This window comes from Tachypleus tridentatus, chromosome 7 (genome assembly GCF_004210375.1).
Source record: "Tachypleus tridentatus isolate NWPU-2018 chromosome 7, ASM421037v1, whole genome shotgun sequence".
NCBI lineage: Eukaryota > Metazoa > Arthropoda > Merostomata > Xiphosura > Limulidae > Tachypleus > Tachypleus tridentatus.
In genome coordinates this window covers 138,199,097-138,225,032 of record NC_134831.1, presented here as the reverse complement: position 1 = coordinate 138,225,032, position 25,936 = coordinate 138,199,097, and the positions used below count along the sequence as shown (strand labels likewise).

At 32.6% G+C, this 25,936-nt stretch overlaps 1 protein-coding gene across 8 annotated transcripts in view; it reads right to left on the bottom strand.

The window, feature by feature from the left end:
- LOC143256703 (PRKC apoptosis WT1 regulator protein-like) overlaps positions 1-19,899 on the bottom strand; it is a 29,516-nt gene extending 9,617 nt beyond the window's left edge. The window contains exons 1-4 of one of the 8 annotated variants that reach the window (XM_076514269.1): positions 19,796-19,899; positions 15,571-16,039; positions 7,170-7,286; positions 3,678-3,721 (exon numbers count right to left, since the gene is read on the bottom strand). In XM_076514269.1, coding sequence (XP_076370384.1) covers positions 3,678-3,721; positions 7,170-7,286; positions 15,571-15,966 — 557 coding nt within the window. In that variant the 5' untranslated portion in view covers positions 15,967-16,039; positions 19,796-19,899. Of the gene's footprint in view, positions 1-284; positions 1,999-3,677; positions 3,722-7,169; positions 7,287-15,570; positions 16,040-18,304; positions 19,268-19,336; positions 19,572-19,655; positions 19,765-19,795 lie in introns of those variants that run through there. The other 7 variants (XM_076514266.1, XM_076514267.1, XM_076514268.1 and 4 more) reach the window with 7 other exon arrangements.
- Positions 19,900-25,936: the final 6,037 nt, after the last annotated feature.

Here is a 25,936-nt window from a genome sequence, read left to right as displayed (position 1 = left end):
AACAATCAGAGATAAAAATTTAAATGAGTTCAAACTACTCATTTCTAAAGTTAAAATATTCTTAGAATTTGAGGAAGATATCTGAATAGAAAGAAAAAGAGCAGAAAAACCACTTTCAAAGAAGAGATAGATACAAATAATGAATTATGTGAATTTCATAGTTCTTAAAATTTTAAATATCTTAAATATCTGAGTTATTTTTTTCCAATGACAATGAGATTTTGTTCATGAAAACAAAACTTTTGTTGATATTTTACATTATATTTCACACAATACATTCTTACTTGAAACAATGTGAACTACAATCACTCCAAGCAGTTGTTCCAAAATAACTACGAAAACAGGGGTGACCAACCTTTTGTTTCCTATGCACCAATTTTTTTCACTTCTAATTCAGATGCGCCACACAAACTTTAACAGCCTTTCAATCCTTTAAGTATGGTAATTTGGAGATATTTGGCAGTTATACATATAATCATTTGTTATATATATATGGTAATGTGGAGTGTGGACACACTGTAAAAAGAATTCAACATGAATACAAGGTAAACTTTATTTACTTTACTGACACTTTGCATTTGCATTGATATATTTCATTAGTTATTTATGAAAGAATATCTAATAAAATTTATCAACACAATTAGCAGTTTTAATGAAAAATAATTTTACATGGAGGAAAAATAAACATAACTAGGTCTAATGAGACTTTTGACTTTGCTTTGCTTTCACCAAATCTGTAATATTAGGAGTTAAATTAGTAACTGACAGCAACAGACAGTTTTTCAGACTTGAATTGGATAGTCGCAACCTCAGTTTGTTCTTGATCATTTTCATGGATGAAAATGCTTGCTCGCATCTGTATGTTGTTCCGAAGCAACAGGCATAACTTTGGGCAAATTTTCTCAGTTCTGGAAAATGTTCACATGGTAATGATTGCCAAAAATTAAGCATTCCAGATTCACTTGGGAGTGAGGGAAGTTCATTAAATTTACTCTTCAGTACTGAATTTGCTTTTAGATCCATAAGTTCCATCTGTATATTACTAAGCATCTTCAGAATGTTTTGTTCAGTAAGTGAAAATGGATTTATAAATGCAAGCATGCAATCTTCTTCTTTAGCAAAATCACTAAAACGACTATCAAAGACCTCTTGTAGTAATATGATTTTTTCAATGTCTTCTGTAAATTTGGTATTATCTTGAACACATTCACTTTGTTCCTGTAAATGTGGAAATTGGCTCAAATCCTTGTTTACTAGCTGAGAGATGAACAGTTTTAACTTCATTTTGAATGCACTGATATCATTTACTAAACTAGGAAACAATTTGTCCTTGCCCTGCAGTTTTGAATTTAGGTCATTGAGATGGCTGGTAATATCAACTAAAAAAGTTGAATCAAACATCCACTTTTCATTACACAAAAGGGTCCTTTCCTTGGGCAACTCTTCTTTTTCTTCCAGAAAATCATGTACAATATTTTTCAGTTTCCAAAATCTTTTGAGAATTTGTCCTCTAGAAAGCCAACGCACTTTGCAATGAAGGATGAGATCACCATATTCCATATCTAACACTTCACAATATTCTCTGAATTCTCTCCTATTTAATCCTTTAGCTCTAATTTTATTCACACATTTTACAACTGGTATCATAACATGCTGCAAATTCAAAATTTTTACACACAGAGACTCTTGATGTATTATGCAATGATATTTTAGAAGAGGACGACCTAAAAACTTTTCGAGCAAGGCTACAGTTCCAGCAACTCTACCAATCATTGACGGTGCTCCATCAGTACAGACACTTAAGAGTTTACTAAAGTTAAATGCTGATTTTCTAAACATGACTTTACTTTCTCAAATATGTCTGACCCTCTAGTTTTTCCATGGAGCGATTCAAGGCCAATAAGTTCTTCAAATATGTTAAAATTATCATCAATTCCTCTTATAAAAATACTTAACTGGGCTACATCACATATGTCAGCAGATTCGTCCAAAGCTAATGAAAAGAAAAAGCACGCATGGACACGTTCCTTCAGTTGCTCAAATACATCATGAGAAAGTTCCTCAATGCGTCTAGTAGTTGTCTGCTTTGAAAGAGCGATTTCGTTTACCTTTCTTTCAATACTTTTATCACCAAGACATTTTGCAAATTTTTAGAGGCAGGGTTTAACAATATATTCACCGTCAGAGAAAGGCTTATGCTTTTTAGCCAACACAAAGGCAATTTCGTAGGATGCTTCGAGCATTGCCAAACTTTCACAACTTCTCTTTACAAAGAGATTTCGCCTCTTTTTCATATCCTCTTTTTTCTTGACCACATATTCTTTCCGTAACTCAGAACCAGGCATTAACTTTTGTTTTTCTTCTACTTCAACTTGGTGTTTCTTATAGTGTCTGCTAAGATCATGTCTTCTGTTATCTGAGAGGGTGCTTTCACAAACAATACACATTGATTTTCCTGAAGGACTCACAATAAATAAGAACTCATTTTCCCACAGTTCATTAAACTGACATTTGCTATCGCTTTCTGCTTTTCTTTTGCTCATGTTCTTTTTCACTGTAATGGGACTACAAAAAATCGAAAAAAAATTATTGTTATTATTACTAGTACATCCCACAGGATCATTGATCCTGTTTAATCCATGAGAGTATTGAAATTTTTTTAGATTTCATTTATATATTCGTAATCAGCTTGAAAAACTGCAACAGATGATGTATAAAACTTTATCGTTTTCAAACATTTGAACTTATACAAAATGTTTGAAAAAACTAAACATATTAAATTAAAAAAACATTATTTATTACTTTTTATCTAGAAAATTTTATAAAAATGATTATAAGCAGTCTTTTTTGTGATACTATTCTCTAACAATGATTATAGGAAATCATTCATGTCCTTTCAGCCTTCTATTACACCAAGTCATAATAACTAAAAAAAATTAAAAATTAAAAAACTGAAAAAAAATTTTTGATTTAATTTATATATTCGTAATCAGAGTAAAATTCTGCAAAAAAACTGCATCAAATGATGTATAAAACATTGAGATTTTCAGATATTTGAACTTTTACAAAATATTTTATAAAAATTTCAATATTAATACAAAAATTACTATTTAATTTTAAAAGAATTAACTCAAATCAATTTAAAAAAAGAATAAATACTTGCTTATTATGAATATGTTTTCATTTATGTATGCGTGCGTATGTGTAAGGAGGAAAACTTTTACTCACGTCAATGCGAAAAATGAAATACTTCTACTGAGCTGCACTTTTTGTTACAATATTTAACATCCGGTTTGTAACGTACAGTCAATCTGACCCTTAAATTTATGTTTGTTTCAATGTATCTATATCTTCTTGTGTATTCACGTATGCGTTTTAGGTTGCTGTTTCTGTATCTAAGTTTCTCTTTCTCTTCTTTCTATTATGTCTTGATATAAAGATATATACTGAATTACATAATAAATCACTGCACCAAACATCTTCATACACAAACACAAATGACAAACACACACACATCAACTTCAAACTCCTAATAAATGGACTCACACTTATATACCCGCAAACGTACATTCTTATCTCTGGGGTATAGTGTGCCACTTGTAATCGTGCAATGTACCACAGTTGGCGCATGCGCCACAGGTTGGCCACCCCTGTACGAAAACATGATGATATCATACCTTTTATTATTTCGAGACCTGTATGGTTCATGGAGACTCTCCTTCTGAATTAGAAAAATATATAAATACATTCAATTTACAAGTTATGAAGAAGAATAAGGGAAAATGAATAGGAAGAATTTAACACCTAGCTTTACTCTCAAATCAACCCTACTCTCCAAACAAATGCAATATCATGTAGATCAATATACATTTAAGAATGTACCTCCTAAACTTTTCAGACAAATGAACAAAAGTAATTTACTTTTTCTTATCATGTTTTGTTGTTTAAACACAGATCAAGGCAGATGAAGTTTAAAATAGATAACTATTTTGTTAACAAAATTAAGTTACAAGTAGATAAGAAATGCTTTATACACTCATACAAAATGGATTTATTTTGCAACATTTTGGTCTTGGACCCACTTCAAGCAAAGTTTACTATTTAAAGTCAGTGTCAAATTACACTGTAGATATTGTTTTCAAAACTTACATATGTTACTTTAACAAATTTCTCTTACTGAGATAAAATAGAACATATCTTTTTTTTATTTTAGCTAAGTTATTTAGAGTGTAATAATTACTGAATAAATATTGTTTTACACAAAATATAAGGTGTTCAGTTCTATTACCTAGACTTCAACAAAATAACTTTGTGATTATTTAAACTGCCCAACAAATAAGTATTTAAAAATAAAGCACTGATCAGCTTGAGAATTAACCAATATATAACACTGTAAGCTCTTGACAGTCCTGGTCAAATACACTTACTTCTACCAGTACAAATACAAAAAGTTAAAATAAACCAAATTTCACAATGTATCTTATGTACTTACTATACATTCATCATAGACAAATTTATATAATAAAAATATGTTATAACTCAACTTTCACTGGTCTTTGAAGTAATTTTTTTTTTAATACTTCATACAAATAATGCCTGGGTAAGAACTCTATCAAAACTTTCTTTTCAAAATTTGTTTGTTTTGGAATTAAGAACAAAGATATAGGACAGGCTATAATCTTGTGCTCTGCCTACCACAAGTAACAAAACCCAGTTTCTAGCAATAGGGGTCCACAGACAGTCCACTGTGCCACTGAAGGGCCAAAGTTAAGTTAATCAGGAGTAATGTACATCTATGCCCTATACATTTTAAGTTGACTTTGGTTTTTATACAATAGTATACAATCACCAACATGTTTCAGTTTGAGATACAAGAACAATAAGTATATGGTAAATACAGTATTAACAGTCAGAGAGAATTATTAGCAATTTGTGAGGAGGTGACATGAGAGGTTGTCATGAGAAGAGGGGTCTGATTTTCTATCTCATGACTTTGTAACCAAATATGATTGAAAGCTATAAAAATTATGCTTTGGCTGAGCAATGGCAACATTATACTGAGTTATTTATGTTAAAACTTGCATTTCTTGAAGGATTGGTAAATACATTAGAGAGGATACCTAAAAAAGCAAATGTTACAGTTCTCATACTATGGGAATTGCAATGTTTTTCTTAAATATTGCCTCCCAAAATTAAGTACTTAAAACTTATAAAATACAGGTCCACAATCCTATATCCAAAGTTCCAAAATTTAAAAACCTCCAAAAACCAATGTTTTTTTCATTGAGTGTAGAGTATCAGTATAACAGCTGACATAAAATTCCACACCCACTTGACCCACATCACTCAGGTGTGATGTGGTGGCATGGCCCAGCCACTCAGCAGTCTGACAGGCATGTCAGTTGTGTCTCAGCACTCCTACTGGTCACACATGTGTCTGCTCTTTGGTGATTTTTTTTCTTGTTTATTTTATGACTTTGTGTTTAATTTCACTGTAAAAATGTCAAAAAGAGCTGCAGATACCCCTATGGGTAACAGAAAAAGAAAAGGAAGTATCTGATGTTATCAATAATGCAGAAAGTGGAGTTATTGCAAAAGCTTGATCATGGTGTGTCTGTACGGCATCTTACTGAAGAATACGGTATCAGAATGGAAAGATTTAAGTTGTGGCATTGACTTTTAACCCAAAAATCAACAGGAATTTTCCCCATACCCAAAAGAAGAGACTTGGGAAGTTTTATTAGAATTTAATTATCACATGGCAAGTAGACATCTACATGCAGACATCATCATCCCTATAATTCCTAAAACCTTTTAAGTCAGGTGGATTGAAAAGGATTTTGTGATAAGAATATACAAAAAGCAATACCAAAGTAAAAAAAAAACAAGTAAAAAACAAAAACACTCAGTGATTTAGGAACATGCCTTTTGCAAACAGAAATGGAGAAAACATTTCTAAAATATTTTCTTGAATGAACAGAACAGTTTACAAGTCTTCCAAAAAGAACAGACATACATAACTGAACCCAAGTGATCCACATTAAAGGTGAAATCTAAAATTATTTTATACTGAAATACCTAAAGAAAAAACATTTCTCTTATGCCAAAATTTATCAAGGTTACAATCCTATAACTAGCATTTTTAGAACATGAGGCATATATATCAATTTTAATCATGGAAGCAACTTTAAAAAATACAAATAAAAGGGAGCCAAGGGGAAGTCACTGTGAACCAGGGTATCCAACTTTCAGAATTGTTAAAGCATAAATTGATGAAGATTGGCATCACTAGTCCTCAAAGGGTCTTGAAGCAAAAATCATCTACAAAGTACTCAATACAATGACATCAAACAAAGATCTATGCATTAAAAAAAACAATCCACAACGAGGTTCAAGTTTGTTTTTTTCTTTGCTTCAACTTTAATTCTAAAGTCATATTAGAACTAATACCTTATGTGAACTTGTGGTTTTGTTTTTTAACACATCCAAAAGTTTGCATGGACTTGAGTGGCTTGACTAATATTCCTTATTAGTTATTTATATTTTACATTTCTTCAGTATATTACTTCAAGTAGATTTAGGTATGATTTGACAGGATGAAGTGTCAGACACACACGTACCAAAAATGTTGCATCAAATAACCATATGACTTTGGTGATCTATAATCCTTTTGCTACACACTGTATATTAGAGCCAACAGTGTATTATGGTATTTACATGCAAACTCAGTAGAGAAAGGTCCATTACCAGCTGCATGTGAAAAGACACCTTCCCAATACTTTTGATAAGATGTGTACATGTGTACTGGGTAAAAAGAGCTAAACAAATAAGCAGATAAATAAGTGGTAAATTCTCCAGACTGCAGCAGTCAACTGAGCATAAACTACTTAAATCAACTTACATTTCACAATTTAACTAAAGGCACTATTTGTAATCATAAGTACATAATATATAATATTACAAGTTAAAGAATGCTTATCTAATAGCACATTATAAAAATGAGCAAAGATTAATTTTCTTTCATGTGGTAAGATACTATTGATATTATGGAATGTCAATTAGAAACATATACAAGACAAATAGGAAAAGACAGAAAAAAAGAGTAGTGTACCCGATACAACTGAAAAGTAGCAGGAAAGAAAATGTTTATTGATAAATTACTCTTTTACCATAGCTACTTCTGCTCGGTATTTAGAAGATGATTCATTAAGACTTGTATTTCGTTTAGTCTCTGCTGACATGGATAGAAGTTCATCTTCATCCTCTCCTGTACTTCCACCTGTACTCTGAAAATATTAAGTACTTTCATCATAATTATTTCATTATCAATGGAATTCAATACTCTGACTTGAAAGTTTTTAAGAGTTACATGCCTAAAGAACATCAAAATTCACATTTCAAGCATGGATATATTGAAAAAAAATGAGACAAAGAATAGTTCTTTTCTGGTAATAATATAATTTAAAAAGGAAAATAGTTTGGTTTAAAACATCGATGAAATACATTATTCATAAAAAAAAACAAACTAAAATTACAAGAGTTTTATAAAATTATAGCTTTATGAACATATATTCAAATGTAGTCATTCTTGCAAACTGGCCAACATTTTGTTACTACACCTAAGATAAAAATTCCAACAGCAGGAGACATTTGTTAAATTATGAATACTCAAAAATATCGATTGACCATTCAATGACTTGCAACCACACACAAAAATATTTTGATGAAAACACTGGAAAATGTACATGTAACACAAAAAAATAATGAAACTGACTACAATTCAAAGGTTTTGCATTTTGCAATATTAATGTTAAAAAGTTATCAAATCTTGAAATACTGTGAAGATATAACAGTAGTTGAGGATAACTCATGACATTTATTACTAACATTGAATCTTTTACTTGACCTTCATTTAATCAATATTTAAAAACTGATAAGAAAAACAAATATACCTTATCATACATAGACTGCCTGGATGTCTAACAAAACCTAGTTTCACAAAACAATATATCATTAAGAAATTTTTGATTTACTATAAGGTAAACACTCAAAAAGAAAAAAAATATTTCTATGTTGGAAAACAACAAAATAATTATTCTTCAGTTTATACATGGGATCCACTTAATTGTATGTAGCAACTGCACATTTTTATTCCCTTTTTCTCTATTGATTTTGGAATCTAATATTTCAATTATCACTGTTACATAGTATTATTTTCTCTATTTATACTGATGAATCATGTTGTACTTTCTTGTAATATGCTACTTACACATTCAGCACATAGAACTATAATTGTACTTAACAGTTCTTAAATTCTTTCTCCAAATCTTAACTGCAAACCTTAATATTTTTTAAGTTAAATTAATTTATACCCTGATCATAAGTTTGTTCTTTAAGTACATTGAGTGCTCACTTTACAAAATATGCATCAATTTCATGAGAACATTTTTTAGTCAGGCTAATTCCAGTTAAATTGCCTTTTATTACACTTATTAGTCAAACTTTCCAGTTAACACTACTCCAGTTTTGTGCAATTACAATAATTTATTTTAGTCCAAAAATTAAAAACATCACTTCCTGCATTACCTACTTGTTTAATAAGTTTTGTTATTGTAATGAATTAAACTTCTATCAAACTTTTATTCAATCATTGTCAGAATATTTAATAATAATTACATATCGTAATTTCTTTGTTGTTTAAATCTAATTACTATCACTAGCTGATTACCTGCAGTGCCAGTGCTCATTTGAGGCACTATCAACTAGTAGGGATGACAGTGCATGGTAGCTATGAGCGATTTGCAGCCTTGTATCAAAATCTCTGTTGAATTCTTTTTTTGTTTTTTCTTGTCCAAGAACAAGACATTTACTTAGCTACTGGTGAGCAGTGTGCTAATTAATGGTAATGATACTAATTCATTGCTCCATAACTCTGTAATTGGTGAAAAACAATTAGATTTATGTGTGACATATTCATGACATATCTGCAAACTGCATGTTTGTAAACAAATAGCACCACTTCCACAACATTTTTCTTAGTTTTTCTCAATTTATGGCCCCAAATGACAGTTTTACACCAAAATACTCAGTAGATGTGTAAAGAACTGATAATACAAAACTGTTTTTGATGCTATTTATCACTTTATAACTCTGTAAATGTTGACTCTGAATGTGACCTCTTCAACTTAATTTTGTTCCACTGTCATCTTTTGTGATATATATCATTTACTAAGTTAAATGTAAGTTAGCCATGGTAATGTTGATGTCTACTCAAGTAGCTGTCTGAAACTAGATTGGATATCAGGGGTTAAACCAGATTTCTAAAACAGAAAAGAGACACTTCTCCCTCTAGAAGCCAACAGGAAAAGTTTTTGAAAATAGGGAAACTTCATATTTCTGAATCAAATGTATTCATAATTTGAAAACACTATTTAATTAAGGAAATGTTCATTTAAGGGTTAATTACATTATTTTGTTCCTGGATAGTATGTGTTATTTCTTAATTGCTCATGTTGTAAAGGTACAGAAAATGGCCATTATTTCCTTCAAACTTTGCTTTTGTGATCTGGATAATAAAATTTAGAAATTAACCTATTTTCTATGTAAAAACAGGCAAATTTGCACATTTTCATGTACCTAAGGTCTGAATAAAACAACACATGAATCAAGATTTACATGTATTTATGCTAAAGTTATACAAAAATGTTTAGAAGTGAGTAGTTTTTTAGAGATTTGCAACTGTAATGTAAATCACTTTCACATATCAGCCCCCAAATACAGTCCAGGGGTAGAAATATTCTAAATTTTCAGCAGGACATGTGTCCTGCTGAACAGTGAAACTTGCCGGACATTTGAAATTTTAGCAGGACACCTCAAAATTGTCACCAAACATTACCAAACACAAGAAATAAAGTAGAGACAATTATTATATAAAACAGAATCATTTTATTTATGGCACTGAAACATTATTTCAAAGCAAGTGGCAACAAGCCTTGTATTCAGTAAAAATTACACATCAATCAAACTGGTAGATTTAGTCATCCAGCACTAAGACATCAATTGATGTAGACTCAGTATCTCTATTGTCTCTATGTGTGCGAGTTCCACATGGACTCACAAATCTTCTGGTTTTTTTTACTGTCCTTCCACCAGGATTCTACTGACTTGCACAGTAATTCTCTTCTTGCAAGATCACAGGTCTTATTCTTAGTTAATTTTATTGTCATCAAGTCATTATGAGAATTATTTATCAGCTTGGACTGCCAGTCATCCTTAATAACTGCCATCTGGAAAAATCCACGTTCTGGTTCAGCAGATGTCACAGAAATCACCTGCATGAGGCATACCAAGGCCAACACTGTTGATCCAGGGAAAGGTTTACTGTCCTCAACAGTAATTTGACTTAACATGTGGGCCCACAATCCATTTGCACTACTAGCCAGGGACTCATATGATTTGACAAATCTTGTGGCTTTGAGCAGTGTCTCTTGTAAGTCAGCTTGGCAAATATAAGCTGCAATGTTGAAATCCTTAGCTTCTAGCAGAGCATCAAAGTGGTCCAATAGTGTCTGGGGTTCATTATGGTCATAAGATGATAATGCTTCCTTGTTTTTTAGCCAGTTGCTTGGTTAAAAAATTTGAAAGGCATCAATAAAATCCTTATTAAATTCTTCAAATCTCTCATTCAGATATTGACAATTTTACCTATGAAGATGGCAGTTTCTTCAGCCACAGACTGAGCAATTGTCTCTTTTGTAGCAGCTTTTGAGCCTCTGGCCCATATCTTACCACTAATAACAATCACCTTTCCTCTAAGTAACCACTTGCCAGTTTGTTCACATGTTGTGAGCTCTTTAACAATTTTCTGGGATCTCTCAACATGATTCAGATTGCCCAGCTTCTCTTTGCAAATAGCGAGTTTGTCAGAAACAATGTTCACAGTAGCAAAATTGTCTTGCAGTTTGAGACTAAAAGATGTCAAAACAGGCAGAACTGCCAAGAGTATGTCCATGTACAGGATGAATTTAAGGCTTGTCAAAGTACTGTATAATCCTGCAGCTTTCTGTCCACGTTCCCCTTTGTCATGCACCTTTACTTGATACAAATGCTCTGCTGAAGCTGGCCAGTTATGAGAAACTGACTCCAGGTGCACTCTTTGTAGGCCACCCACCAGGTTCCTGTCCCTTTTGATGGCTTTCTAACAACAATGTTGTTGGCTTTACCAGCTTCTTTGAGGCCAGTCCAGTTCTGTGGCAAATTGTCATAAAACTTCCATAAGTTTTCTAAAAAGGTTTGGATACTATCAAGGTAAGTGATGTCCTTGATGGTCTTCTTAATTGTAAGTTCCAATCTGTGACTAACACAGTGGATCCCTATCAAACAAGGTTTATGTGCCTTCAATCTGTTGACAAATCCTTTATTTGTGCCAAAATTGACAGCTGCCCCATCAGCTGTCAGGCATACAATTGATTCAAGCTAGTCGGGAAACTTGCCATATTTGGACAATGTTGCAAGTACAAAACATTAGTACCCAATATTAGTTACTTTCTGTAAAAACATAAAAAACAAAATGTAAATTTGTACTTTGGAAAATTCAATTGCTCCATTATCTATTACACTAGTTGTGCCAGGTTAAGCTCCAATTCTGTCAGTGGTAAATACATGGTTCTTCTTGGTTTAAATCAATTGAAAAATGCTTGAGTTTTCACTGATGTATATTAATAATGGAATGACTATGTAAACCTGAATTAAAACACAAATGTACATGAAATATTGTCCATTTTAATTTTTCTTAATTAGGAATTTAGGATAAATCCAGAAAATTCTCATCCCAGGTAATTAAGAAACCTTTACCTGAACTAAGTGCCTGTAGCAAGTGTTCATAATCAGCCTTCTCAACTGACTGCAGACACAGTAAGTGGGTTACTGGGTAACAGTCATTGTCCAAGTATCTTACATAGACTATCTCCTGCTCAATGTTGGCAGTGTCTGTTGAGCCGTCAGTCATAATGCCAAAGAATAATGAGGTGTGCAGACAAGATCTGACATTAATTCTAATTGTTTCTGCAATATTCTTCATAAAGATAACTGCTTGTTTGTCATTGGCATAATGTTCTGTTAAGTTCATACCAAAGTTGTGCTCCTGCAGCAACAGAAGCTCTTGAAAATTGCTGAATGGTTTGGCATTCAAAGCCATATAAAGGGCAGTCCTGAATAGCACAAGCAAACGATCTTTCTCAGTCTGGTTAAGTTTGCTCAATTCTTTCATCATAGGAGTTAAATCAGGTGTTTCTTTTGCTGTTTTCATGCTCCATAACAGCACTTGCTCTCAGGTTGGAAGATCCTGTTATGAAGGTGTTCTTCTGCCTTCCACTACTTTGGTCATATTCCTGACAAATTAAGCAAAACACCAGTTCAGTAGCATTATTGTACTCCAGCCATGATCGGCCTCTATTCCATTCATCCTGGAAATGATGATTAGACTTAGCGCCAGTACTAGCAGTAACAGTTTTTGCTTTAACACTTGGGCCTGGGTCAACAAGCTTGGGTTTTTTCACTCAAGGTTCCATAGTATTGTCTTCTGATTCATTAGTCTTGCTCGTGAAGCCAAACTGAAATAGATTGTGAGACTTTCCCGTTTTTTTAACTCTCAGGCACCATGGTCAGATGTTTGGCAGTCATGTGACTATCCAGGACGGCACAGATAAGGCGACCTAAAAAGCGCATTTTGTGAGCGTTCACTACCATTTTTTAAAATTTTCTTTTTTTTTTGTCTTAAATTAAATCTTAAATTTTGCAAGTTATTTTCCACTCACTATACTTTTAAGCAAAATCTTTGGGCTGTGCATACACAGCTTTGCCTCACTTATTTTTGTGGAGACGATGTATTTGTGTCTGGTATGTTAGGAATATGACCACCAGTCACGATGTCCGGTGATAGATGGAAAAGTGCTGGTCAAACTTGATAACGAACATGTCTGGCTTTAAATAGAAAATTTCAAACCCTGCAGTCTCCCATCATGCTTTCGTTATACACTCCTTGGTCATTGCGTTCAAAATCCAGCATATCTTGGTGGAAGGGCTTGTCTTGCTCCTCTGAGTATGCTTCCATGTTCTGCTTGAACTTAACAAGATGATCATCAAGGATATAGACTTTCAGGGGCATCCTGCAAACCATTTTGCCATAGATTTTCACCAGAGCATCCAGCAATTCTACATAATATTGGGTCTTGTGATTGCCCAAGGAACCTCGAACCACTGCAACAAAGCTGTTTCAAGCTTTTTCTTTTCTTCCTACTGAGCTTCTTGGGGAATTTTGTACATTTCAGGATCATCTTTATTTGTGATCCAGCAAAGACACCAGCTTTGACCTTTGCCTCAGACTGCTTAGGAAAGAAGTCTCGAATGTACTTGAAGACTGCTTATCAAGAGCTGAGACAAACTGTTTCATAAGACCCAATTTTATGTGCAATGGTGGGAACAACATCTTCTGGAGATCCACTAGTGGCTCACATTTGACATTGTGCCTCTCCACAGAGAACTTGGTCCGTTGTGGCCAGCACTTACTGTTGTAGTGTGCTACAGTGTCACTGATATCCCAAAGGTGAAGATAAAGGGAAACTTAGTTAAGCCTCCTTGGAGACCCATCAGGAATGCCATCATTTTGAAATCTCCAATAACCTCCCAGCCATATTCATCATACTTCAAGGCTTCTGTCAAGATCTTGATAGTGTTGTATTCCTCTTTGATGTGCACCAAAAGATATTTAAATTTTAAAAGATATAAAATTTGTTTAATATAAAATCTTACTATTCAAGCTAGCAAAAATTGTTTATCTTACATTCTAGGGTTTTTTTGCAGTGCTTGCATGTAAAATGAGGTGACCAGGGTTTGTCTTGATCCCCGACAGGCATGCCGAAACATACCTTGCAGGCTTCACACATTTTAGCAATTGCTGTCATAGAGTACTATTTTAATCGTCTTGATAAATTGGCCACTTACATAGCAGAATGCATCTGGAGAATGCTTGCAGCTTCTTGATTCCATCTCTGATAACATCAAATAGGTCTATGTATTCACTTAGGCAGCTAGAACTAAACATAAGTGGTGAGCTCCTGTGTGTGTGTGTGTGTGTGTTATTATGGAAAGTTCTAGAAAATTCTAAAAGGTTCTTGAAAATTCTCAGAAGTTCTACAACATTCTAGAAAGTTCTTAAAAATTATTGTAAGTTCAAGAAAGTTCTCTATCAGTTACTCAGCACTGAATCTCCCTGGAATGTTCCGGAAAATGGGAAAATTTGAAAATTTCATTATCCAGGTCACAAAAGTAAAGTGTTAAGACAAAAAAATTGGTCTTTTCCATTTACTTGAGGCATAAGTAATTAGAAATAACACTTTCTGCCCAGGAACAAGACAAGTAAAAATTTTAAGTATAAAATAATAATCATCACAGTTTTTGATTTAGAGAGAATATTTTATTTATTTGTAACCTACTTTGCAAGTAATTTGTTTTTACTAAAAATAATATAAATCAATATTTAATATTCACTACATTTTTTTATTTTTACTTACTTTAACTTAACTCATGTTTTTAATGCCAGTCATGATTTGTAGTCTTAGCAAAAGCAATATTTTTGTGCCTACACACATATACCTTACTTTCCTGAACTTTTATACTTTCAGCAGTATGAAAATCTATTGATTCTTGAATATAATGAATCACTCTAACTCAAAATTTAATGAAACTTTTTTTTTTCCTCTTGTTCCACAATTTTTTGTTAGCCTTTCCTTTCTGGCCAAAACATGACTGAGATTTTTCTAAAGGTTTTACATCTAACCAATTTGCTAACATTCTAAGCAAACTAACAACACTATTATGAGCAATATTATATAATTTGATATCTTGGTGTATAGTTAAAATGTAATTATATCTCTAAATTAATGAATAAAGATAATTTCAGATGATAATGTTGTGTGGTACATATCTTGCATAATTAATGGGAATATGTGTGTGGCATATAACCTGATCAAAAATACATCAATATGAGTACTAAAACTGACAAGAAATTTATCCCAATCATTATTAACTTTCCATAATTTACTGACAATAATTAATCTAGCTATGTCCATCAGTATGGTATACAGTCAACTGTTGTTGTTTTTACTATGACACACTTTCTATAAAAACTGACACATGTAATCAATATTAAAATGATTTTGGCAAGGAAACTGTACTGGGCATACTATTGGCTTATGCCTATATTAAGCATGCCAAAATGAAAAAATATGGACAAATATATAGTGTTTAGGTAATCTGATTGGTTTATTTTAGGAGGTTGGTACTATACAGGTTATTTATAACACAGCATGTGGTCTACTGAGCTGATAATAAAGGCAGCAAGAAAACATGAAGTCAATACTTTGAGGGTGAAGTTAATATATTTAATCTGGTTGTATTTAGATTCTTTTCTTTTTCCCATTAGCCTGAGTTGACAATATAAATATTAAAGATAAAATCCAGATATATGAATAAAAATACTACTTTTAACAAAAATAACAGACAATTTCTCACCTCTGTTGATGGAAGATGTACCACTCCTGTACTTCTCCTTTTTTCACGTAGCTTCCTTCTCTCACGTTGAGCCTTCCCTTTATTTACGTGATTTGGCCGTGGGCACCTTTTATCCTTAACTCTTGAAGTCGGTTTGGGAGAAACATCTTGGTCAACTATTCCACTTGTTATCCCAGAACTATCCACCACACCACAAGTCCCAATACCAGATGTATAAACTGGTCCTACTTGAACACTGGCTTCTGCATCACCAGCACCACTTATCTCAGCTACAGTGCCTTTGCTGGAAGTGGGGACATTTCTTGCATTAGCTCTTGCAGTACGAATACGAGATTGACGTGAAGATATTTCAAAGTCATGGTCGGCATCTTCTTGACTTAAAGAACTTGAAGCCATAATTATATGAAAGAATGTCTTGAAAACCCTAAATTGTTTTTTTTTTCTTTTTAATGCTGGTAATATTATAAATCTGAAAATAAATTAAAAATTAAAACTAGTAAAAAATTACAGTAATCAACAAACAATCACAAAGTAAAACTGTTTAATAGTAGTTTAGAAACAGAGGAATGAGTAACATTACAGAAGCATTGCATTTAAAACTAACACTACACTCTTTAAGTAAACAATTTAAAATAAGAACTAGAAAATAGAAAAATTGTTTTATTCAATAAAAGTCAGTGTACTTAATTTAAACCATAAAACCTTTCACCCCAACAGTTAATTTCAAATTTCAGACCTTAAATTCCAATACAAAAAAAAAAATGCCTATAGGAATACTTTCTAAACTCCTAATAATCTTGTGTAATTGAAGTAAGTCATTTACAATGTCCTACAACCCTACAATATACTTAAAATCTGCCCTTGGAGACAAAATATCTTAAACCAAGAGCAATAAAAATATATAAAAGTACCAATACTGAAAAGAAAAATAGACTTTTTATAAAGAGTTTTATCAGTATGAAATTACATGGGTGTTCAACCCCCATACCTCCACCCATGACTTTCCTCATGTCATCCTGTATCACTAAGACAAGTTGTACTAATTTGGTAATTCTTCCAAAATTAGATGGGAAATTAGTTAAATGTGCCAAGACTGTCAATATCCTTGTATATTAACAATAAAGTTAATTAAATAATTTGTCCTACTATATTACCTGTAGTATCATAAATAAATTCAGAAATGTTGCTTTCCACCAATCCTTTTAACATAAATAATAAACAATGCAAGTCCAAAAGAATATACCAAATAGGCCAAACTAATCGTGTTCTCCAAACTACAAAAATGCCCATTAAGCATCAGTCTTTGCTTTTTATCATCAAATTAATTTTCACCTTCCACCAGATTTGTCCAACAGCGATTTATAAAAAGTAAAATACATAATATAAACAAGGGATCCCTCATTCTAAACCTCCAACTACTACATCAATGTTTTAAAAATGTATTTCAGGGTCACAAACTATACTCCCTGGAAGTTTTCCAATCTTTTCTAAAAAAGAAAAAAACAAAACTTTTCCATTGTATCAGATACAAGAAAAATCTTCACAATCTTCAAATATTGCATAATCACTTCTTCATCAGAAACGTTTTATTGTCTTAGAGTTTGAGCTGTCTTTCTTATTCCCACAATAAGGTTCTGTCACATCTTACAAAGCCAATATCATTTTTTTAACAATTAATGTAAGTGTAAAAAATATGTCATAAAATTTGATGTTTTGAGCTTAGCCTTAACTATCAAAAACGTGATTCCCATTCTGTGTCTTACTTAAAAGACATTTATAAAACAACTTATTTCTGAATATTTAATTATTAACAGCAGTGATTAGAATTTCATGTTTTGACTTTTATGATAATTATTTAACTTTCTTTTTTTCACTGTCTTTCTTCAGCACAGATGATATCGTTAAGCATCATACACCATCTCTTACTGGATCTACATTTTATATATTTGAAAAATGTGGTGAAGCAGAAATATGATACAAGTATCATATTGTAAAGCTGTGATTCAAACGTATTGATACAACATCCAATATGATCTACATATCTCCATAACACTCAGCAACCTTTCAGTAAACACTATAAGGCTTTCGTACAAAGAAAACCAGAATTTCTAATAAAGTATTTTTTGCTAAAAATTAATGATTCAATAAAGAAAGATGAATATTACATATTGTTTCATTTCTTTTGTCAAAAACATTACATGCAAAGTAACATAAATTAACAATAACAAAATATACAGAATTATTTATTATTATTTTACTCCTCTTGCCAGCTACCATTTTAAATAATAAAACCACAGAACTTAAAAACACACTGTAAAATGTAAAGTACTTTACTAAGACAATGTTAGTAATTTAAGTACAGACAAGACTCAAGTTTTGTAACAAACCATTGGTAAAATGTGCTGCGTTCTTTAACAAAATACTTGGGTCAAACTTTACTCTCCATTAGTTCCAAAGTTATTACTCTGAAGTATTTTTTTAATTCAACAGAAATTTCAATAAAAGTAAAATAAGTCAAAACATTTACTCATACTTAACATAAATTCAGAAAGTTCTTGGTTTGTTAAGTTCATCAACCAAAAACATGATATTTTGTTAGAGATTTATCATGAAGCTTCATTGGTATTATTTGTTAATTCTGAATTAAAATGCCTGTGATATAAAATTAACTTGGTTATAAATTAAAACAAAAATTTATGCTGCTACAAAAAAAAAAATAGAACACATCTTTTACCTTCTGAAAAGGCCAAGAATTTTCCCAACAGATGTAGTTTATATTTCACATATCAGTTCTAGCTAGCATGATATAATACTACCTTCTTTAATAAGATTTTCATTTTCCAACATCATTTGTTTCCAAAAGTAATTGTCTATTCACTTTTTTGGCAAAATACTAACTGCTATTTTTGTGTGATAACATGTTTAACCAATTTTGTTTTCACATGAATGGCAGTAGGACTTTGGCACTGAACATTTCAATCCATTATTTCACTTTCATTCACTCAAAGTTTCACTAATCAACCGACAGAAAATTATTTTGTAATAACACATTAATTACATTAATCTCCTTTACTTATCATAAGACCTTACAAACAATGACCATAAAGTATTTGTTACTCTATCTTCAACCTTATCATTTTCTCACTATTACTTCCCTATTCTGTCACATCTCCACTTTCACATTTTGTTTCTCTTCCCTCATCTCAAAAAAGTGAAAAATAATTTTCCTCCTTTAAACAGTTTCATGTCTAGAAATTTGTGCTCTATAATAATACTGTATACCTCAGTTGAAAATCACCTCTTGTTGAAACTGTATCCTTCTTTACATAATTTCCTTAACAATGTTTGATGTTATTAGTCCTTAAAATATATTTTGATATTTGATTTACAATAACTTATTTACTTAGTCTAACAGATAAACCAACATCTTCTTTCTTCACTTGAAATGTATTGTTTGACAATTTCATTAATTATTCAGCTCCCATTCCCTTCATATAGTACAGGAAACAACTTTTATTTACATATATACAAAATGTTTAAATGGAATACAAAATATAAATCAATATTGAAAAGTAGTAAACATTCTCTATTTGAAGGTGTAACACATTTATGTTCTTCAATACTACACAATAATTGTCTTCCTTCAACTTCAAAGTTCAAGGCTTCACAAACTTAAATTTCTGGTCTTATTATTAATAGTGATGTGTTGTTTTTTTTAAAAAATATTTATATTATTCGTAGAACAGCAGCAAATCTACAGACTTACATTTTCAGTATATTCTGTATTTAGGGAAACTAAAGTTATATCACTTATAGTTTATACTATTACTACTAACAGTAAAACTTGAATAATGTACAAGACTTAACTACAACTAATCAGCTATATAATTTATATAATGACAAAGGCTATATAGACAGTACAGACGTTATACTAGAGTGACGTGCTACCCATTAGTAGTAGAGATATGATCTCGCCTACAAATTATAAAGTTCCAGCTAGTTCTTGTTGTTTGTTTTTTAATTTTAAATTTGTATGCTAAATCATCATATAACAAACATCATGCAATTAACGTATTAATACTTACAAGACAGAACGTCCTAACATTATTATTAATATTAAAATTGTTAATAAGATTAACAGTCCATTTCAAGTGTAATACAGTTTTACACTTTATACTTGTAATATGTATGTATATACTTATACAGTTATTATAATGAATTTTACCTCTAAGTGTAACTGAAAGTTAAAAACAACGTACACAGTACACCAAATGTCAACAAACATTGCATTAACACAGTGTTATATTAAATCTGCAGTTAATATTTTTTCTAGATCCAGATAATATCTTTTACAGACACTAGATAGCGCTTAGCCATTAAATCACATTACATGCAGTCGAAAATTTATATTAATTAGTTGATTTGAAAACCGCAAATTACAAAATTAAAATAAATATATAAATTCAAAAGTATGTGGGAGGAAAAGATTTTAATAAACCAAACCCCAGCTCGCTATTACTAGCGATCTAATTCCGATCATGAGAACATCATCAAAAATATGTAATACCTTCATTAATATTAGGATCTTGCAGTAGTAATGATCATTCGGCTGTTTGTACGGCAACTTTAACTACTTTTACTGAAGAACAGACTGATCTAACGACATATTCGAGGCCCGCCATGGCCAAGTCTGTTAAGGCGTTCGACTCGTAGTCTGAGAGTCGCGGGTTCAAATCCCAGTCGCACCAAACATGCTCGCTCTTTCAGCCGTGGGGGCGTCATAATGTTTCGATCAATCCCACTATTCGTTGGTAAAAGATGAGCTAAATTAGGTACGGCTAGCGCAGATAGCCCTCGAGTAGCTTTGCGCGAAATTCAAAACAAACAAATAAACGACATATTCGCTATTACTACATTTTAATTTTTTCATGAAAGACAATTTCTACAACCTGTCAAATTAAAATAATAGTTATTTCGATACAATGACAGAGAGAGAAGAAATTTAGAATATTCCAAAATATTTATGATTATATGATAATTGCCAAATTCACTACAAACTACATCTTAAAGTTTCCAGTGAAGTAAATGTAAAAATTATTTATATACTCAAAGCTATAGAACAACAATATTAAAAATTATATTGCATATTTAAAAAGTACATTATGAGTATTTTATCACATCATTTCATACATATCTTTCAAAGCTTAATCATATAGCAACTTTTCACACAAAATAACATTGAAAATTATACGAGCATATTTGTTAAAAAATTACAGAAAAACTAGCATCTAGTGGCGATACAAAGAAATTGGTAATGGAAAAAAATACACGAAACGTGGTGAGTCAGCTCTTGGCTTATTGCTTATTCAATTAGTCAAATTTATCGTACTTCTGCACAAAATAAATAAGAAAGGTCTGCTTAACAATTAGGGATTAAACAAGTTATTGATTATATGTATATATAATACTTAGGAAGTAATGCTGTGATTATTGACTGTGACTAAGTTTGAGAAAAATAACAATATTTATTTATACTCAAAAACACAATGAAATTAACGTACACAGCTAACTCCCTATACCTTCCTAGCAACTTATAAGAATGGTTCGTAAAGAATTAGAGTTATACTGACAGTTTGTTTTGTTTTTGGAATTTCGCACAAAGCTACTCGAGGGCTATCTGTGCTAGCCGTCCCTAATTTAGCAGTGTAAGACTAGAGGGAAGGCAGCTATTCATCATCACCCACCGCCAACTCTTGGGCTACTCTTTTACCAACGAATAGTGGGATTGACCGTCACATTATAACGCCCTCACGGCTGGGAGGGCGAGCATGTTTGGCGCGACGCGGGCGCGAACCCGCGACCCTCGGATTACATATACTGACAGACTACACTTTAGGAAAGTCTTACTATTAACAAAGATAGGACTTATACATCGATTAATTGAGTTTGAGAGAGAAAGCTAACTAAGAGCTCATGGCGTTATACACACAGTATCTATGAGATTGAATTTAAAACATACGTACGCCATCCATGTCACTAGTGGTAAGTGCTGTTCGACATAAAGGAGATCGTAAAATCGAGATGTCATCGGACCTATCGCCGGAGGATTCTGCTATCTACATTCTTGCACAACGTGCAGCATTACAGTAATGCCTCGAGGGCAATAAGGGTATTATCTCTGTAGAATAACAAAGGTACAAAAGCAATTATAACGAGTCCTTGGCTTTTTATGCTCGTTGGATTTCACCCTAAGCTACTAGAGGACTATTTAGAAGTGGTAGACCAGAGAGAGAAAGAGCAACTAGTGAACACCACAAGCTGTTAACTCTTAAACTACTATTGTTAGACCAAACAACTTTTGTATCACATTCTACGTGGTGTTAAAACATTTATTCTAACTTATTAGGCTGTTGCCTACCTATCCTAAGATCTAATTTGCATGTAAATAATGCACATAATCATTTAAGTAGATTCTATATGCATGAGAATATGACAATTTTATACAGGACCATTTCATGTAACTACTACACTAATTGTTATGTTTAAATACTCAATGTGGGGTAAAAGTTGATATACAGTTGTTTAAATTAGAACGTAGTTTAATTTCTAACGTCCTACTTATTAATTATACTGGTTTAAATTGCCTTTATGATAGTTTATTTAGTAGCTTTCAGCCCACTCTGTATTTTGTCTAATTAGTTTTAGATCGCTTGGCCAGTCTCAACCAAACTTTAGTTTGGAACAAGTAACGTGTTACTTTTCTATCCCCATTGCTGTTATTGAACATTTATTGTATTTGATGTAAGTTAACATTAATTATATCCATAGACGGTGTCACATTCTTTTACAAACAGTTATTAAATACACAAGATATGGGGGGAGGGCACATAAACGTTTTATATACCTCAGAGAGTGTCACCATTACAATAATACATAACTCAACTGAAAGTTCTAACCCCACAGTCCAACTTGATACTTTCCAAAGACACATTTTTTAAATATATACACTCAAATCGTAGAAGTGGAGTAGAGGCATTGGCTTCAAGAGATTTCAGTTACTACAAAAATAATCTTTTGTAGGAAATAACAATGGATCAGAATATATATTATTATAGTCTATGTAGACTATATCACAAAATACTGCATATTTTTCAAATTAACTGCTTCTTGTGTGTATTGTATACTACAGAACAACATCTTATTTAACTTTTGTCTTTCGTCAAAAGGAGCAGAACTTGTAAGTTGTAAAGCAACATCATAAGTGCTCAAGTAAAAGGTATATATTTTACTGTGATACATTTACACTCGTCATCATAATATTTTTGTAGTATTTAGACAGGGAAAATTCAAGTTTTTAGGAAGAGAGCATTCAAATCTTTAGAAAAGAAGCGTGCAGTTCTTTAGAAATGGAACATTCGAGTCTTTAGAAAGGGAACATTTGAGTCTTTAGAAAGGGAACATTTGAGTCTTTAGAATAGAAGCATTCAAGTCCTTAGTAAGGTAACATTCAAGTCTTTATAAAGGGAGAACTTGAGTATTTAAAAGGAAATATTCGATTCTTTGAAAAGGTAACATTCAAACTTTAGAAAGGGAGGTATTCAAATGTTTAAAAAGTCCAATTTACCCAGAAAAGCTAGCACTACGAATGTAACTAGTCGTCTTAATTTAAATTCGAGATTTCATCTGAACTATCAATGGAGGGCACTGGCTAACGATATTCTTGCAACTTGTGTAGCATTACATCCATTCATTCATGGCCAAGACAAACGAGATTTGAATAAAACGATGAGGAACGTGGACAGCTAGAACATCAACTTAATAACTTCTTGGACTATATGTTACGCAAGAAACTGAATGGACTTAGAATAAATTATGTTTAAAAACTTCTACATTAAAATAAAAATGTAAAAGCGCATGGTATATCTGTATATAACATTTGTGTGATTGAGCATACACACACACATTGATTTATATGAATTATAGCAATTAGTAGTAGAAAAATGCATTTACTATTAGTGAGAAGTGGTATACACTTTTTATCACTTATACCTTGTTTAAATTATCTTCCAGAACAAGTTTTGTTTGTTTGTTTTGGAATTTCGCACAAAGCTACTCGAGGGCTATCTGTGCTAGCCATCCCTAATTTAGCAGTGTAAGACTAGAGAGAAGGCAGCTAGTCATCATCACACACCGCCAACTCTTGGGCTACTCTTTTACCAACGAATAGTGGGATTGACCGTCACATTATAACGCCCCCACGGCTGGGAGGGCGAGCATGTTTGGGGCGACCCTCAGATTACGAAGCGCACGCCTTAACGCGCTAGGCCATGCCGGGCCCTCCAGAACAAGTGGCATGATGATTTACAATCCCGTGTTGCTAACTGAATTCTAACCTTCTAGAAGATGAATAGAACAAGCATTTTCAACATTGACTTTCAGTATGTATATCGAAGGCCTTGACTACTTCCTGACTACCAATCGTCGTATGGAAAGACTGTATCCTTCTCAGCTTAGTTCCAGTCACCAATAGCTCTGGATTCTGACCTCTTTTTAAATATACAAAGACTTCACTCTTTATTGTTTTAGCATGAGGACATTTTATTTGTTCTCTCCATTTTAGTTTTAAAAAGTAAATTTTAAAATTTTGTAGTTTTATACTTTTTTTTTAGATGCGGTGAGACGCTCCATGAGAGTTACAAACCCGAACGGTTCCGGCATGGTGAGTTGGTTAGGGCGCTTGACACGCAAACCGAGAATCACGGGTTCGAATCCCCGTACCACAGCTAACATGTTCGCCGTTTTAGCTGTGGAAGCGTTACAATGTGCGACCAATCCCACTATTTGTTGACAAAAGAGTAGCCCGAGAGTTGTTTTGTGTCTTTGTCTGTGATTTAACTGTAGCAACTTTTAAAACATGAGATCAGACAACCTCCTGTTGTTAGGTGGCCTAACTTCTTTGCTCTGCTTTATCCGAAAGAACATACATTGTACTAAAAAGAAAGACAGTGTAATTTATATTACTTTTCTGAGAGTTTGAAATACTTTTATCAAAACAGCTGATTTTATGGTTTGAATTCATTGTGTTTCTTATGTCCAATTTCATGTTAGCAGGTTTGTTTGTTTTTTCATTGAAAAGTAATTCCTACAGTTACTCAGCAGGTCACACTGGGATTTACAACAACACTTCTATTTCTAGTTAAGGCCTGGCATGGCCTAGCGCGTAAAGGCGTGCGCTTCATAATCTGAGGGTCGCGGGTTCGCATCCCCGTCGCGCCAAACATGCTCGCCCTCCCAGCCGTGGGGGCGTTATAATGTGACGGTCAATCCCACTATTCGTTGATAAAAGAGTAGCCCAAGAGTTGGCGGTGGGTGGTGATGACTAGCTGCCTTCCCTCTAGTCTTACACTGCTAAATTAGGGACGGCTAGCACAGATAGCCCTCGAGTAGCTTTGTGCGAAATTCCAAAACAAACAAACAAACAAACAAAATTTCTAGTTAATGAGAATTTGTATTCTGAAGACGGCTGGTACTGGTATTAAAACTTTAATTAAAATAAAGTACAGAACAACGTTTCGACTTTCTTAGGTCATTTTCAGGTTAACAAAGACACATTGAAACCGACCTTTGCTGGGCAAATATCTTGGGAACGATAGTTTGAACGGGTACTAGATTGTGGGAGGCATTGCGGTTAGATGTAGGTTATTAATTAATTAATGTAGGCATTCCTTTATATTGGTTCAATTTTGGTATGAGTTCTTGTATAAGTAGGGCTTCTTTGATTTTACGTTTGTCTGTATTTGTTTCCCAACTTAGTATGTTGGTGTTTTCTATGGTTATTTGATTTGCAGCGTTAAAAAGTGTGCGAATGTGCTTTTTGTGTTCTTTGAATCTAGTTTCCATTTACGGCTTGTTTCTCCGATATAGAAGTCGTGGCAGTTCTTGTATTATATTTTATAAATAATGTTGGTGTTATGTTTGTCAGTGTAAATTTTGCATACTATGGACTTCAGTTTTGTACCTGGTTTTTGAATAAATTTAATGTTTACTGGAATTTTATATTTTGTAAGTTTTCTCAAATGTTAGTTATGGTGTCGCTAATATCGGGATTATATGGTATGTAACGGTTCAAGGTTTTATTTTTAGTTGTTTCGTTGAATGTATTATTGTTTGTTGTTGATCTAGGTGTTTTGTGTAATTTTTCAACGGTTTTTGAAAGACATTTGTTGATGAAGTGTTGTTTTATTTGACTGATTTCTTCATTAATTTTATCTGTCAAGTACAGTTTTGTGGCCGTGTTTATTTGGTTTCTTAATGTGCCCAGTGTTTTTGTTTTGTTTCATGTGCCGAGTCCCATGAAGGGAATGTT